Source organism: Carcharhinus amblyrhynchos, chromosome 10 (genome assembly GCF_965287045.1).
Source record: "Carcharhinus amblyrhynchos chromosome 10, sCarAmb.v2.hapA, whole genome shotgun sequence".
Taxonomy (NCBI): domain Eukaryota; kingdom Metazoa; phylum Chordata; class Chondrichthyes; order Carcharhiniformes; family Carcharhinidae; genus Carcharhinus; species Carcharhinus amblyrhynchos.
The window spans coordinates 76065527-76082055 of NC_137333.1; the positions used below are offsets into that span (position 1 = coordinate 76065527).

Below are 16529 nucleotides of genomic sequence, written 5' to 3' on the forward strand. Positions count from 1 at the left end.
AAGGCTGTGGTGGCCAAGTCACTGAATATACTTAAGAGGGAAATAGATAGATTTCTGTGCACAAAAGTTGGTGCCGTTTACGCTGGTGGGATTTTACATTTCCAACAATGGCACACCTCCGCCACTGGATTCCCAGTGGTGAGGGGTGTGTTCAACAGGAAACCCCATTGACAAAGGTGGGACAATAGGATCCTACCACCAGCGAGTAGCACTCCACCAAGAAATGTTCCATGGAGTGGGAAGGAAAATCCTGCCTGTTAACTTAAAGGTGTCAAGGGATATGTGGAATCTGCAGGATTATTGTTTTAATATCAGTGTTATGATCATATTGAATCTTGGAGAGCCAAGTGCCCTATCCTGCTCCTATCTTCTATGCTTCTATGCCTTGGTACTTTGTTTATAATGGTAAATTTGCTGCCGGCTAGCATCAGTTTGATTTATTAGTGTACAACTTACATAGCACACTTAGAATGCTCAACACGGAGACACTCAAACATAAAATCGCATCAGAGACTGTAAATGCACTGACATAAATAAGCATAAAAAAGTGCATTTATACATGTGCTCATTAATGGTTCCTTAAAAGGTGCTTATTTCCTCCAAAGATTCTAAACAAAACAAATGCATTTTACAATGGTGGCAAGAGATTTGACATTTAACTTCAAATTTTATTCAATTGCAATAAAAAAGTAAGTACACTAGCAAAAATTGCAGCTTTCAGTATCATTTCATTAGTATAAATATTGTCCAGAACAGTGTAGGAAGATAAAATACAAAGTCATAAAAAGTTATTTCTATGGTATAATAGCAGTACATACATCATACCGTAGCAATCTATTGATTCTTGTAGCTATAATTTGTACATACGTATGCTTTTTACCTATCAACTAAGGAACAATTGATTAATTATTGCCCCACTGCACACTCAGTGACAACAGCATTAAATACTTCCATATAAGTGTGGCACAGATCAACTGCAATGTTAATCTCTCTCCATATAATTCCATCAATGCATTCCTTCTGTCTCAGTGTCCATCCTATACCATGCATCATTCATTGCTAGAAGAGTAGGTAAGCCTCCTCTTCGTAGCCACACAATAGCCTACTGCTAGGATGTGCATGGAAGCAAAATAGGTTTGGTCTCCCTCTTTCCTTCCCCTTTCTAAAGAAGAGCATTTACACATGGCATTATTCCCTCGTGAACTTGTTATGTAGTTCACTCAGTTAAAAATGAGGAAGTTAGCAGTGAGGGAAACCAGGTAGAATGTTTTCCTAATCTGGATAAAGGACTGGTGGAACTAGAGTATCAGAGACTGTAATTGAAATAAATTGTGCGCATGGAGTGGCAACACAATTCTGGAAAGGGTTTGAAGAATGTAGAAGGTAGGATTTAGACCTATCAAAAAGGGGGAAACATTTTGAACTTGATAGTCTTTTGCTCTTTGTAAAATTCTGATATTTTTAATGTAAGAATTAGATATATAGATCAATGTCCATCCATGCACCACTGCTATGTTGCTCAGTAACATGCTTTAATCCCAACCAAAGGTAAAGTTGCCATAGTCCCAGATGACCGTAGGTTGCAGAAAGTTGGTATGTAGATACAGCACATAATAAAGAAAGCAAATGGGATGTTAGCATTTATTGCAAAAGGACTGGAATGTAAAAGTAGAGAAAAGTTGTTGCAATTGTATACAGTGCTGGTGAGACCACACCTGGAGTATTGTGTCCAGTTTTGGTCTCCTTATTTGAGGAAGGATGTGGTGACATTCGAGGCAGTTCTGATAAGGTTCGCCAAATTGATTCCAGGGATAAAAAGTTGAGGAGAGATTAAACAATTTGAGCTTATACTAGCTGGAGTTTAGGAGGATGAGGGGGGTTTTATCGAGGTATATAAAATATTAAAAGGGATTGACAAAGTAAACGTAGGCCAAATTTTTCCCCTTGTGAGGCAATCTAGAACAGGAGGTCACAGATATAGGCAATGGTAGATTTGAAACTGAGATGTGGGGGAACTACTTCTTATTGAGGATGCTGAATTTGTGGAACTTACTGTCTATTGCACAGTGGAGTCTGAATCATTAATATAAATATATTTGTTATTTTAAAAATGGTTTAAAGGGATATGGGGCATAGGTGGAGAGGTGGATTTGAGACCAGGGAAGGATCAGCCATGATCTGTTTGAATGGCGGAGCAGGCTTGAAGGGCTGAATTGCCCACTTTTACTCCTAATTCCTATGTGCCTACAACCCTTGCCCTGTTATAGTTTACCATTTCCATTTTTCTAAGTGCTTCAGAATTAGTAAATTAACGATCAGCTTGGTAAAACATTGGGCTGTACAGATGATTCAAATAACCCAAACTCATTTCTGGTTGGTCCACTTCACGTTCAACCAAAAATGTTTTAATTGTGTCTACACTTATTTCTGTGCCACACTTTCACCATGTAACTGCATGCTGAATGAACATGAGTGATACATGCTACATACATAACTGGACTGGCTAAGCCCTTACATTGAAGTCATTGTCAAACCAATAATATAAATACAATCTTAACTGATACAAAAATGTGGAAGCATAAATCCAAAAAGTAAGAATATTGATAAATATAGCAATATGTTTTGCAGCAATGAAATATTTGTAACCAAGCATGTAATAGGCACACTTCTGAGAAATACTATATGCTGGAGTTGATGCACTGATACAATGCTCATTTGAAAATATGAATAGCTTTGTCCAAATCACACAACTGGACTGAAAGTAGTTTTTGGAAGAGCAGCATAGTGATTATGTGTATTGGTGCCATAGAATGATAGATTGCTGTTTCACTGACTTGATTCTCTACACAGTGCAATTCTTCAAGTAGTTGCATCATTAGAAAAAGGTTCTTAAGTTTCTGACTGAAAACCAGACATTTCCTTATGAGAGAAATGGGTAAATACCTCTACCTCTCAAACTTATCTGACAGCAGAGGCCTGGTCACCTGCCTGGCCTATTAGCTCGTCAATAGTAAATAGTGCCAGAAGGCATAAAAAGAGTTTAAAATTATGTTTTGAGTAAATAGCCATCAAACTTAATTGATCAACATGTTTTATCTTGATTTATCAAAGGCTTGAAACATCAGAATTGAGCCTTTCCCATTACTGTACTATAATCTCAGAAAGCTTGCAAAACAAGCAATATGCTTTCTCAGGATAACACATTAAAGTGTTACAACAACTCTGAATGTCATAGAAACCCTACAGGGCAGAGGAGGCCATTCAGCCCATCGAGTCTGCACCAACCACAATCCCACTCAAGCCCTATTCCTGTAACCCCACATATTTACCCTATTAATCCCCTGACAATTTACCATGGCCAATCAACCTAACCCACACCTCTTTGGAGTGTGGGAGGAAACCGGACCACCCTGAGGAAACCCACTCAGACACAGGAAAAATGTGCAAACTTCATGCAAACAGTGACCCAAGCCAGAAATCGAATCCAGGACCCTGGAGCTGTGAGGCAGCAGTGTTAATCACTGTGCCATTATGCCATCCATGTAATCACCTGAATGAATCTGCTGTGCCCACAGCTCAGCAATCAAACTGTTTTTGTCTGAATGTTGTTTTTGACTGGTGATGAATACTTCAGCATGCAGATATGTCAAGTGAACTTTTAAGTTTATAGAAACATAGGGACAAGAGTAGTTTATTTAGCCCCTTTAAATCAGTTCCCCCATTTAATGAGATCATGGCTGACCTGCGACAACTTTTGCCCCATATCCATTAATACCACTGGTTAACAAAAACCTATCAACCTCTAATTAAACATTTATCTAGCATCAATTGCTATTTGTGAAAGAAATTTTCCAACTTTTTCCACAAAATGTTTCCTAATTTCACTCCAGAAAGGTTTAATTTTATTTGTTCCCTGATCATAGAATCTCTGACAAGTTTCTATCTAACCTATATGTTTTCCTTAAAATCTTTAAAAATTGGATCATATCACCCCTTAGCCTGCTAAATTCCAGGGAACATTACTGCCATCTGTGTCATTTTTGTAATTTAACTCTTCCAGGTATCATTCTGGTAAACCTACACTGCACTCTTACCAAAGTATATTCTTCCAAATCTACGTGTCCCAGAATTGCTCACAGTATTTACGGATAATCTAGCCAGGGCTTTCTATAACTGAAGCATGTCTCTTACTCCTGTATTCAAGTCCACTAGATATAAAGGGTCAGCATGCCATTAGCCTTTTTGATTAATGTCTGTAGCCGTTTGTGGCATTTTGATGATCTATATATCTGGACCCTCATGTCTCTTTGAAGTTCCACTGTTTCTAGAATGTCTCCATCTAGACTGTTCTGTACTTGTTAGGTTCAAGTGGATGGTCTCACATTTGCCTAGATTGAAATGCATTTGCAAGTTTTTTTTACCTATTTTCAATCATGCCATCAAAAGGAAAAGGCAAGCTGGTGAAACCATCCTATTCACAGCATAGGGAGGGGAAATTTGGTCTCCTGGAGCAACACATGCTTTAGTGGTTGGGTCGAATGGCACTGTGAGTGACTGAAATTTGTTACCTATTCATCATCTGAGCTATTAGAGAAGACAACTTCTTAAATTGAACAGGTATAAAAATATTTTAACATTTATAAAAATGGACACTCTATATGGTAAAGCGAGAAATGTTTAAGTTGCTTTTCTTATAACAAATGCAGCAATAACATAAGACCATGAGAGAATATCATCTCTTTGCCTAAAAAGGGCTGCAGGGAAAAGTCGGGGAACTACAGGCCGGTGAGCTTCACATCTGTGGTGGGTAAGTTGTTGGGAGATATTTTGAGAGACAGGATCCATGGGTATTTAGAGATGCAAAGACTGATTAGGGACAGTCAGCATGACTTTGTGAGTGGAAAATCATGTCTCACAAATTTGATTTTTTGCAGGGGTAACCAAAAAGGTAGATGAGGGCAATGCAGTTAATGTTGTCTATATGGACTTTAGCAAGGCCTTTGACAAGACACTGCACGGTAGGTTGTTGCATAAGGTTAGATCTCACGCGATCCTGGGTAAGTAACTAAACGGATACAAAATTGGCTTCTTGGCAGAAGCCAGAGGGTAGTTGTAGGGAGTTGTTTTTCAAACTGGAGGCCTGTGTCCAGTGGTGTGCCTCAGGGATCAGTGCTGGGTCCACTGTTATTTGTCATTTATCTTAATGATTTGGATGAGAATATAGGAGGCATGCTTAGTAAGTTTGCAGATGACCCCAAGATTGGTGGTATAGTGCACAGTGAAGAAAGTTATTGTGGATTGCAATGGGATCTTGATCAATTGGGCCAGTGGGTTGACGAATGACAGATGGAGTTTAATTTAGATAAATGCAAGATGATGCATTTTGGTAGATTGAACCAGGGCAGGACTTACTTAGTTAATGGTAAGGCACTGGGGAGAGTTACAGAACAAAGGAACCTAGGAGTACAGGTTCATAGCTCCTTGAAAGTGGGAGTTACAGGAGGATAGGGTGGTGAAGAGGGCATTCAGCATACTTGGTTTCATTGGACAGAACACTGAATACAGGAGTTGAGACATCTTATTGAAGTTGTACATGACATTGGTAAGGCCTTTATTGGAATACTGTGGACACTTCTGGTTGCCCTATTATAGAAAGGATATTATTAAACTAAAAAGAGTGCAGAAGAGATTTATTAGGATGCTACTGGGACTTGATGTTTTGAGTTATAAGGAGAGGCTGGATGGACTAGGACTTCTTTCTCTGGACCGTAGAGGGCTGAGAGGTGACCTTATAGATGTCTATAAAATAATGAGGGGCATACATCAGCCAGATAGTCAATATCTTTTCCCAAAGGTAGGGGAGTCTAAAACTAGAGGGCATAGGTCTAAGGTGAGAGAGGAGAGTTACAAAAGTGTCCAGAGGGGCAATTTTTTCACACAGTTTTGTTTTTTAAAAAGCATACAGTTACATGGGTAAGATGGATAAAGAGGGATATGGGCCAAATGAGATATGGGAACTAGCTTAGCAGTTAAAAAAAAAGGGCTGCATGGACAAGTTGGGCCAAAGGACCTGTTTCCACGCTGTAAACCTCTGTGACTCTCTGACTCTATGACAAGGGTGGTATGGTGGCACAGAGGTTAGCACTGCTGCCTGATAGTTGTGGCCCTGGGTCCCTATCTGTGTGGAGTTTGCGCATTCTTCTCATGTCTGCATGGATTTCCTCTGGGTGCTCCGGTTTCCTCCCACAGTCCAAAGACATGCAGATTAGGTGCATTGGCCGTGCTAATTTGCCCGAGTGTCCCGGAAGGCGTGGATTAGTGGGGTAAATAGGTGCGGTTGCGAGGATGGGGCCGGGTAGGATTGTTCTTGGTGCAGAGTCAATGGGCCAAATGGCCTCCTTCTGCACTGTAGGGATTCTATGATTCTATAACATATTACCAAATCCACTCCACAGAACATGCACTAACATCTCAATTTTGCACCCTATCCAATTTATTTAATCAGAGGAATGACAATGAATAGTGGTTCTAGGCTTCATTGTGATAGTCATCCTCATGTTTAAATCAATTCCCAGCCTTGTAACCTTCTCTGTCCATAAATTCTTTTCAGAATTCCGCATTCCTGTCATTTTCACCTCTTGAGTATCTCCCACTCCCCTTTCCCCATCATTGGCAGCCATGCCTTCAGCCATTCTTTCTAAGCCTCTTCATCTTTCTGCCTGCCTTACCTCTTTCAAAACATTCCTTAAACCTATTTCTTTGAGCAGGCTTGTGGTTACCTTTCCTCACACCTCCTTTGGCTTTCTGTAAAAATTTTGTCAGACTATGGGCCAGATTGTCCGACCTCACTCGCAGCCGATATTCTCCCATCCCGCTGCAGTGAATGGAGTATTGGCTGAGCACCAAATTCTCCATCCTCACTGGCAGCAGTGGCAGGGCATGAATGGCCAAAGAATTCTACGTACTGTCGCATGAAGACTTTTTACTGCACTGAAAGGGGTATTAAATGAAAGTTATTGCAACAGCAATTCAAGCAAAAGCTCCTAAAACTAATCTTAAATCCTACATTCTAAATCTTAAGAACAGTGATAATATTTCTATGTAATGTGCAAATTTTTATAGTGATATTTGTCTCAATGATTAAGGAACAATGATTCACATAGCATTTCATTATCTCTTTATCTGTATCTAAACATCCCTTAACCCCATCTCTAACCATGTGTACATCCAGTTCTTCTTCTTCAGGTGTTATCCGCCTTAGATGAGGCCAGTTTCACTTTTGTTTTATTCATTCATGGGATCTGCGCATCACTGACAAGGCCAGAATTTATTACCCATTCCTGATTACCCTTGAGAAAGTGATGGTGAACCATTTTCCTGATAACTGAATACTTTGCTAGGCTCTTCCAGCGGGCAGTTGAGAGTCAACCATGTTACAGTGGATCCAGGGTCACATACAGACCAGACCAAATAAGGATGACAGATTTCCTTCCCTAAAGGACATTAGTGAACCAGGGAGGTTTTATGACAATCCAGTCGTCACATAACTATGTACTCGGATTGGGAAATTCTGTCTATTCTCATTTGTTGCTGGAGACTAGTCAATTCATACATTGCCCACTAACTCTATACTCATAGTGCAATTTAAACATGCTGTTTGCGTCTGCATCCATTTTATAAAACAGGCTCATTATCTCTCCCTTTTTCATTGTAATTTTCAACGCCTTTGAGCTGTTAACTTTCATAGTGAAGCAAATAGCTTAATGCCTATAGTTTTTAATCTACAATTTTTGAATACAAAGGGGAAAATGGAAGTGGCAGCCCACCCCTTCAGCAACAACTGAACTACAACAGAAGAAAAATCAAATTGTTTCAATTAATTACAACCCTTTTTTATGTTAGCAGCTTAGACACTCATTGATTAGCTTAGTGGTGAAAAGAAAACATTCAGGGTCTAATGAAACCATTTATGTCCTGATGGTCAATACAGCAGAAAAGTTACATTTGTACATCTTTGTCTTTAGAATACTTTTCCCCATGATGAATTGGCAGAATGGATGCTGGCACGCTCCTAAGAACAGATACGTAGATTTTTATAGTTTGAATTGTATTTGCACACCTTTAAGTTATGATAAAGCTAAATAAAAACAAAAGAAACAAAGAATTAGTGGAAAAGTATATTTTCAAGGATCTGTCATCTGTAGGAATGAATCTCACAGTAAAGATTTTTATAAAACTATAAGATGATGATATTTCACAGCTTATAATTATTTTTAATTGTTGCTTTTGCAGAAATGTAGAACCGAACAAATAGTAGCAGGATGAGGTATTGGCCATGAAGTTGCAGCAGTTGCTTGCTTAATAACCCTCTAGCCCCTGAGATGGAAATTTACAAGTTCAAGTCACACACCAGCAACTTGAGACCAGAATCCAGGAGGACAGTCCCCATGCTGCACTGAGAAAATGCTGCACTGTTTGCCTTCTTTCAAATGAGATGTTGAATCTGCTTCCTCAGGTGGACACAAAGAATCATATGGCACTAATTCAAAGAGCAGGAGAATTATGCCCAGTGTCATGGCCTGTACTTACTCCTTAACCAACATTACAAAAAGCAGATCATCATAGAATCCTGCAGGCAGAAGGAGGCATCAAGTCTGCACTGACCACAATCCCACCCAGGCCCTATCCCCATAATCCCATGCGTTTACCATAGCTAGTCCACCCAACCCACACATTCTTGGACTGTGGGACAAAACTGGAGTGCCTGGAGAAAATGCATGCAGACACGAGTAGAATGTGCAAACTCCTCACAGACAGTGACCCAAGCTGAGAATTGAACCCCGGTCCCTGGTGCTGTGAGGCTGCAGTGCTAACCACCGTGCCACCATGCTGCCGGACATTTTCACAATATTGTTTGTTGGAGTTTGGTGTGCATAAAGTGGATGCTGTAGAAATGACCAGTTCAAAGTGAATGAATCAAGTGAAGTAATAATAAATTCATTCAGCAGGTAATGATGGTAATTTAGTAAAAGTAAGTTCCTGAATCAGGAACCAACATTGTCAGGTTTGACCAGAGCCAGTTATGGACAGGACTTCATGGTCTTGCTCATCCTGAAACTGTAAAATCCCATCTGAGGTTAATGGACCTTTCCATGGTCCACCCCTATTGTTTGGGGGTGGGGGGCTCCTCTTTCTGCCTGTGCAAATAGACATAGAAGATCCCATAGCACCACTTGAAAAATTGCAGGTGAGATCTCCTGGTGTGCTTGTCAATATTTATCCCTTAACCAATATAACAAAAAAATGAATTAACTGATGATTTATCTCATTTACTTCATGTGAGATATTGCTGTGCACAAATTGGTTGCCATATTTGGTTATATAACAATAGGGACTATATTCAGAAAGATACTTATTGGTTGTGAAATGCTTTTACATTCTCAATAATGTAAAGAAAGTTGTATAGATAAGATCTTCCATTTCTAGAAAAAGCTTCCATATCAAGTACTGGAATTATGCTATCAGTTCTTCCTGTAAGATTATGTTGACTTACAGCCACTTCAGCATCAGAAAGCTGCTTTTCAAAAATAGAAACTAAGTCTGAAAATGCGAGTCTTTTTCCTGGATCAAGAGCCCAGCAGGATTGTATCACACTGTATCTATGGAAAGATAGAAACGTATATTAGGAGGTAAGAACAGTTATGGGTTGCACAGAAATAACAGAATTGTAATGAATGTTTTTAAGAATACATTCAAAAGTTCCTGATGCTTATTTAAAAATGATTGTATGCTGCTGCCTGAGTGATACCTAAGAAAGAGCAAATGGTAGAACCTAAAGTGTTGATAACAGACATTACAATGCAATATTCCTTCACTTCAGAGTTTTTGTTTCACATTTCATAGATTATTCCTGCAGCTTATATTGCCGACCAAGGGAACGGGCTGATAGTCCAGTCATAGGCTTCTGCCACAGCAGCCAGTAATCAGACACTACAGTCACTTGGATAGCTCAACCTTCTAAATGTCCTCCTCAAAGTAAGAACAAACTTCCATTTTGCACCACCTTATGAGATTGACAACGTGCCAGAATCATAGAATGAATCCATTTCTTCCTGCCACTCCATGGGACATCATATAGTGTGCCATAGGATAGTAGAATCATAGCATTCCTTCAGTGCGGAAGGAGGTCACTTAGCCCATTGAGTCTGCGCCGACTATAATCCCACAAAGGCCCTGTATCCGTCGCCCCATATATTTATCCTGTTAATCCCCTGACACTTTGGGGCAATTTAGCATGGCCAATCAACCTAAGCCACACACCTTTGGACTGTGAGAGGAAACTGGAGAATCTGGAGGAAACCCTTGCAGACACAGGAGGAATGTGCACACAGATAGTGACTCAAGGTCAGATTCGAACCTGGGTCTCTGGCGCTGTGAGGCAGCAGTGCTAACCACTGTGCCACCAGATGACCTTATTCATTTTTTTTTCTTCAGAAGGTAACTCCAAAAGCATTGAAAAGTATATCAACAGAATAAAACTGGGTCAAGGGCTCAATCTCAGCTTTCTTTTCTTTCCCTTTTGTTTTAAATTCTTGTGTAAAATTGAAAGTCAGGAAACTTACATTTCTTCAGTAGCATAAAATGGCTGATCCATCTTAAATCCATTCTGAATTAGCTTGTAAAAGTTTGTATCAACTTGAATTCCAGGATATGGATTGACACCTGAGTGATATTGAAAATATGATATTAGGCACTGCAATAGAGTAGAATTCATGGGACAATATTTGAATTATCATGAAAACTGAACCATTACCGAGTGAAAATATTTCCCACAATAAGATTCCATATGACCAGACATCACTACGAGTTGTGTAACTGCCTTCAAACAAGCTCTCAGGTGCCATCCACTTGACAGGCAGTCGTGCCTAAATTTTATTGGGAAACAAAAGTTAATAATTAAAATGTGTTACTTATAACTAGGCCACTCTAATTTGCTTCTTCTCAGCATAATGAGAGAGGCACTATATTGATTGTTTTCTGTGGCTGCAAATGGGAAGCACGCCAAAGTCGATGGCCTGGATTTTCTCTGACACGTTGACTTGGAAGCATTTTAGAAATGATGGATGGGTCCCAATTCCAGGATTCCAGACCCCAGGTTTTCCAGTTTTCAGGAGTGCCTTTAAAGGTTGCAGGCTAGTGCTTGCCAAAAACCCATGTTTGACACTCCCAACCTGGTCAGCTTCATTGCAGAGAAGAGGCTCATGCTACATCTCCACAATTCTCATGAAATCAGGCAAGAGTTTTAAAGAGTCAACGCTCACATCTCCTGCGGTGCGGCACGGCGGGGTGGGGCGGGATGGGGGAGCGGGGTCATGAGTCACAGCTGTCTGGAAATCTGGCCCAACTCCATGAAAATTACAACCCCTCACAGGAGTCATGAACCCTAGACTGCATGAGAGGTCCTTTTAAAAAGCAAGTTTAAAAAGTCCTCCTCATACTCTCTATGCCAAGTTACCAGCCCCAGCTACCCCCATGTCAAGCTCAGCTCTTCCATACATACCCCAATTCCCCTCATGCCACCTATGCCAAGCTAGGGCACTTACATGCCCATTGATGCACCATACACTTTCTAGGACCAATGAACCCTATGGTGGTATGTGTTAAATGAAGTTGAAAAAACATAATTAATAGGTTGTCTTCTCTTCTGTTGAAAGAGGAACCTGTAGTATAAGCTAACAAAAGTGACAATCATCAATGCCCTTTAAAGTACCAAAAACCACAAACCCTTGCAACCACGTTATTGGTGTAACCAAACTTTGTGAAATTGATAGAACAGATCACAGAGAACATAAGAAACATAAGAAATAGGAGCAGAAGTAGGCCATCTAGCCCTTCGAGCCTGCCCCGCCATTCAATAAGATCATGGCTGATCTGTCGTGGCTCAGTTCCACTTTCCCGCTTTCTCCCCATAACCCTTAATCCCCTCTCTTATCAAAAACCCATCAACCCGCGTCTTAAAAATATTTAGCGAGGCAGCCTCCACCACTTCAACGGGCAGACAATTCCAGAGATTCACCACCCTTTGAGTGAAGAAGTTCCTCCTCAACTCCGTTCTAAACCGCCCCCCTTTTATCTTGAGGCTGTGCCCCCTAGTCCTACTGTCCTTTCTGAGTGGGAAGAGTCTCTCCACCTCTATCCTATCCATCCCATTCATCATCTTATACGTCTCAATGAGATCTCCCCTCATTCTTCTAAGCTCTAACGAGTACAAGCCCAGTTTATTCAGCCTCTCCTCATAGCTCAACCCCCTCAACTCCGGTATCAGCCTAGTAAACCTCCTCTGCACTCCCTCCAAGGCCAAAATATCTTTGCGCAGGTGCGGCGCCCAAAACTGCACACAGTACTCCAGCTGCGGCCTCACCAATGCCCTATACAGCTGCAGCAAGACCCCCCTACTTTTATATTCAATCCCCCTCGCTATGAAGGCCAGCATCCCATTCGCCAGCATCCCAGAGACTAAGTTGGCAATCAAAAAATGTTTGCTCTGGGGAGTAGGTGTATTACTATTCTAATAGCTGCCTGGCCTCTCAGCCAAGCATGCATAATGAGCAAAGCTGATACTCCATTGTACACAGGAAGACAAATACAGCAATAGTGCAGGGTGGGGGTGTGGTGGAGGAGTAAGAAAGGTAATAGCAGTTACACTTGCAGCATGACTGGGAGTCCTTACTGACTCCTTGGTGTTAAGATGATGGTTAACATGGAAATTGTATGAAAACTTCTGTTATTAGAGAAAGAGCAGCTCCAAGGAATGGCCTAGAGGGCCCGATTTTACCATTTTCATTCTAAGTGCTGAATCTGGGCAATTCAGATCTGACTTGGAAAACTGTTCCCAGGTGTCCCCATGCGCACTTAGCTTAGAAAAAAAATCACAATTCTGAATCATGCTGTGATAGGGGTTTATCACGCCCGAAACACTGCTGGTTTGATTGGAGCTTTGAACTGCGCATGCACAGTGAGAAAAAAAATTAGAAAAACACATCATTCCCGGGCCACAAAAAATAGATAAAATGGCCCGTGAGCAAAACGTGGGAGCGATGGCCCCAACAGACATTGCCCCACCCCGATAACATAACTGTCCCCCTTATCCACCCCCACACTACCCAGACTGATCTCAACCCTCTGCCCCCTTTCTCTCCCATATTGATCGCCAGCAGAGAGGCAACAGAACCTCCCTGTCCCTGCCTCACCCACCCCCCCCCACCAGAAATCCATCTGGCCTGCTTCCCTCCTCCCTTACCCTTGCCCCCCCCCCCCCCCCCCCCCCCCAAACCAGAGAGGGGTCAAGCTTCCCCCCAGCCACACCAGAGAATTCCTGGGCTTTACCCCCACCAACGGAGATCTGACCTGTCTCCCTCCACTCCCCCTACCCCCGGAGAATGATCAGGCTGCCCTTGTCCTTCCCTCTCCCCCCATCAGCAAGCGATCTGGCCTCCCCCCTGACCCACCTCCCTCCCCCCTTCCAGAAAATGATCAGGCCTTCCATCACTTCTTACCACCACCCCCCACCACCTCCACCGGAGAATTACCTGGCCTGCTTCCCCCAACCCCTCCCGCCCCAACCACTGATCTCAGTTAGAGAGCTGTTGGAAGCTCTGAACTTACCTCTTCAGAAGCTGGAGTGCCCGAAACAGGCCTTTGCTGAGCATGGCTGTTTCGTGCCAAATCTGCACGGGTGAACATGATGGTAAAGGGGGAAATGCTGGTAAAGTTGGGCAGGCAGCCTATTAATTCAATTTAAATGCATGCAAATGCATCTAAATGGTCGTGGCACCCTTTTGGATCACGGCAATTTTCAGGCCTTAGTAAAGTGGCATCTGCGCAGATGCAGGTACTAATCGCCTCATGCCTGACTTTCCCAAGTTTTCGTGCCTGAAAATGGGCAATGGTAAAATCGGGCCCAGAGTATTTTCGAGGTAATATATAAAAGAATTGAAAGTGTTCGGCACTAAACTGCAAAACTGGACTTTCAGGAAGTAATAACAATGGAGCTTTTTATAATCCTGGCCAAAATTTCTCCCGAAGTCAACACTGTCAAAAAAAAAATTGGTCACTCATCATAACACTGTTTATACAGTCTTATGTGCAATATTGTTGTTGTATTTTCCTGCATAGTAACGAACAGTGCACTTCAATATAATTAATAATTGTCTGAAGCATCTCTGAGTGATATACTATACTATATAATTGCAAGTCCTTTCTTCAAAAACAAGCAACAGATAGTCTAGCAGAAGTGTTTTGGGTCACATATCTATTCTGTTAAGTTACATGGAGTATTTATCATATCCCTAGGAACTCAGAATATAATGTAAAGAGCAGAAAAGGCTAAAGGACTATTTTAAAGGAAGTATGGAGTAAATTAACAGGAAAGCTTGTAATCTGAAAGTACATACTTTCATTTTATGTGTTTATACAGGAAGTGCTTCAGCATTTTACCAGGGAGAAACACTAACAGAAAATCAAATAGCTCTCAGATCCAGGCATAAGATGCTTCAAATTATCTGTTACAAACAGGTGGTGTCTGGGAGCAGCAAATTAAAATGTACCTCGGTCTGAATTTAAAAAGGTCAAAAAGGGCTCTATAAATTCAATAATACTCAGAATTCTCAAGTGGAATCTTTCCACTTTTTATAACTATTTTATAGACTGCTGTGTGCCATCTATCATTCCAGGATTAAGAGGATGACTGGCGATTTATTTTCAGGAGGCCATGGCCATAGCAAATAGAATCTTGGGCTGCATTCCCCAGACAGTTCATGTTAAAACGAGGAGCACTATAATAGGGCTACATCAGACTCTGGTAAACCACTTCTAGAGCAAAGAAGGACAGCAAAGGTGATTCCTGGACTGAGAATGTTAACCTATGAAAAGAAACTTAACACCATGGCTTTCCACTTGCTGGAGAGATGGAGACTTAGAGGAGATTTGATTCAAGTTTTCAGGATCATTAAAAAGTGCCAGAATCCTCTGCCTTGGAAAAGCAGCCTGCATAATTAAGGACCCCTTGCACCCCAGACATATTCTCTTCCACCTTCTTCCATCAGGAAAAGTTACAAAAGTCTGGGATCACATATCAACTGACTCAAGAACAGCTTCTTCCCTGATGCCTTCAGATCTTTGAATGGACCTACCTTATATTAAGTTGATCTTTCTCTACACCCTAGCTATGACTGTAATACTACTTTTTGCAGCCTCTCCTTTGCTTCTTCCCTATGTGTTCTATGAATGGTATGCTTTATCTGTTTAGCACACAAGAAACAATGCTTTTCACTGTGCCAATTTATGTGATGATAATAAATCAAGTCAAGTGAAGTCATATTAAAACATATCAAATCAAAACATATCAAATCAAATCATGAAAAATGGTAGGGTGTGGTATGCTAAAAATAGAGGCCATGCATGAAATCTGGGGAAGGGGCAGCTAAAATTGGGATACCTGGAAGTTTTAGTTCATCTAGAGGATGCTGGACCAGTGAAGCACAATTCCAGAGGACTAAATAATGACACAATCCTTACAGTCTTTCATAGAGATGTTAAGTGGATATAAAACAAGATGATCACAACATACAATCAAGAACAGTGAAAGATTTCTAGATAATACTTGTGGGGCTAAGTCTCCCTGAGACATTCCTGACAAAGAGAAATGCTTGAAAAAGATATTCCATTTTAGCTGTCTATGATTTGGTCTTTCCTCAGGGCTGGGATTAATTGTGCATGGAATGAAGTCTGCTGGTGGACAGGAGAGACGATGCATGGGTCTCACGACTTTTCTTCGTCCTGGATACCTGAACATATCAACACAAACATCTTTCACTACTGCCCTGCCATTGGTCGTCAGATACTTGGGAGTACCAAGGCATGAAAGAACTGCCATTTTTGTTCCTATGGGGAAAAATTGTACCTCTGTTTAAATCTTCCTTCATATATCCTGGCAAAAATCTGGAATTCCCCATGTGTTAAACTGTCAATACATGTTTGTATCACATTTCTCTTTTGGTAAGCCAAACTGAAAGTAATATGTTGACAGAATCAGAATTACTCACCACTTCTCTCAGTATTACATATATCAAACCAGACACTGCAGGGAATGTATTGCACTTTCCTGAACATTGTTCATAAGTTTCATAACCCAGGGATTCCTAGACTTTCTGGAAGTATAGGGTGTTTTCATTTCTGCAATGTGATTTACCAAATTCATCTGTATAAACTCAAACTTTCTATTGATAAAATTGAATACTATGTGATTTAGAAAAGGGTTTGCAAAGTATATAAGAATAACTAAATTGATATCTTTCTTATTACATCATAAATGACAGAATGTTGAGTGATAAAAATGGAAACTGAATTATGTCCATTTAGGCCCTTCTCTAACCCTATCTTTCAACTGAGAAGTCTTCTCTTCCTGTGTCCACATTACATCAAGTAGTTATGTAAAATTTTTAAGGCTTTCTATTTTTCACCTATTACCA

The 16529-nt window shown here is 40.9% G+C and overlaps 1 protein-coding gene across 1 annotated transcript in view; it reads right to left on the minus strand.

Annotated features, from left to right (window-relative positions):
• Window positions 1-7727: 7727 nt before the first annotated feature.
• Window positions 7728-16529, minus strand: part of LOC145349405 (receptor-type tyrosine-protein kinase FLT3-like) — an 82026-nt gene continuing 73224 nt past the window's right edge. Inside the window, exons 22-25 of the mRNA XM_080197930.1 lie at window positions 10814-10925; window positions 10623-10722; window positions 9554-9659; window positions 7728-8137 (exon numbers count right to left, since the gene is read on the minus strand). Of these exons, the coding sequence (XP_080054056.1) occupies window positions 8072-8137; window positions 9554-9659; window positions 10623-10722; window positions 10814-10925 (384 nt within the window). The 3' untranslated portion in view covers window positions 7728-8071. The remainder of the gene's footprint in view (window positions 8138-9553; window positions 9660-10622; window positions 10723-10813; window positions 10926-16529) is intronic.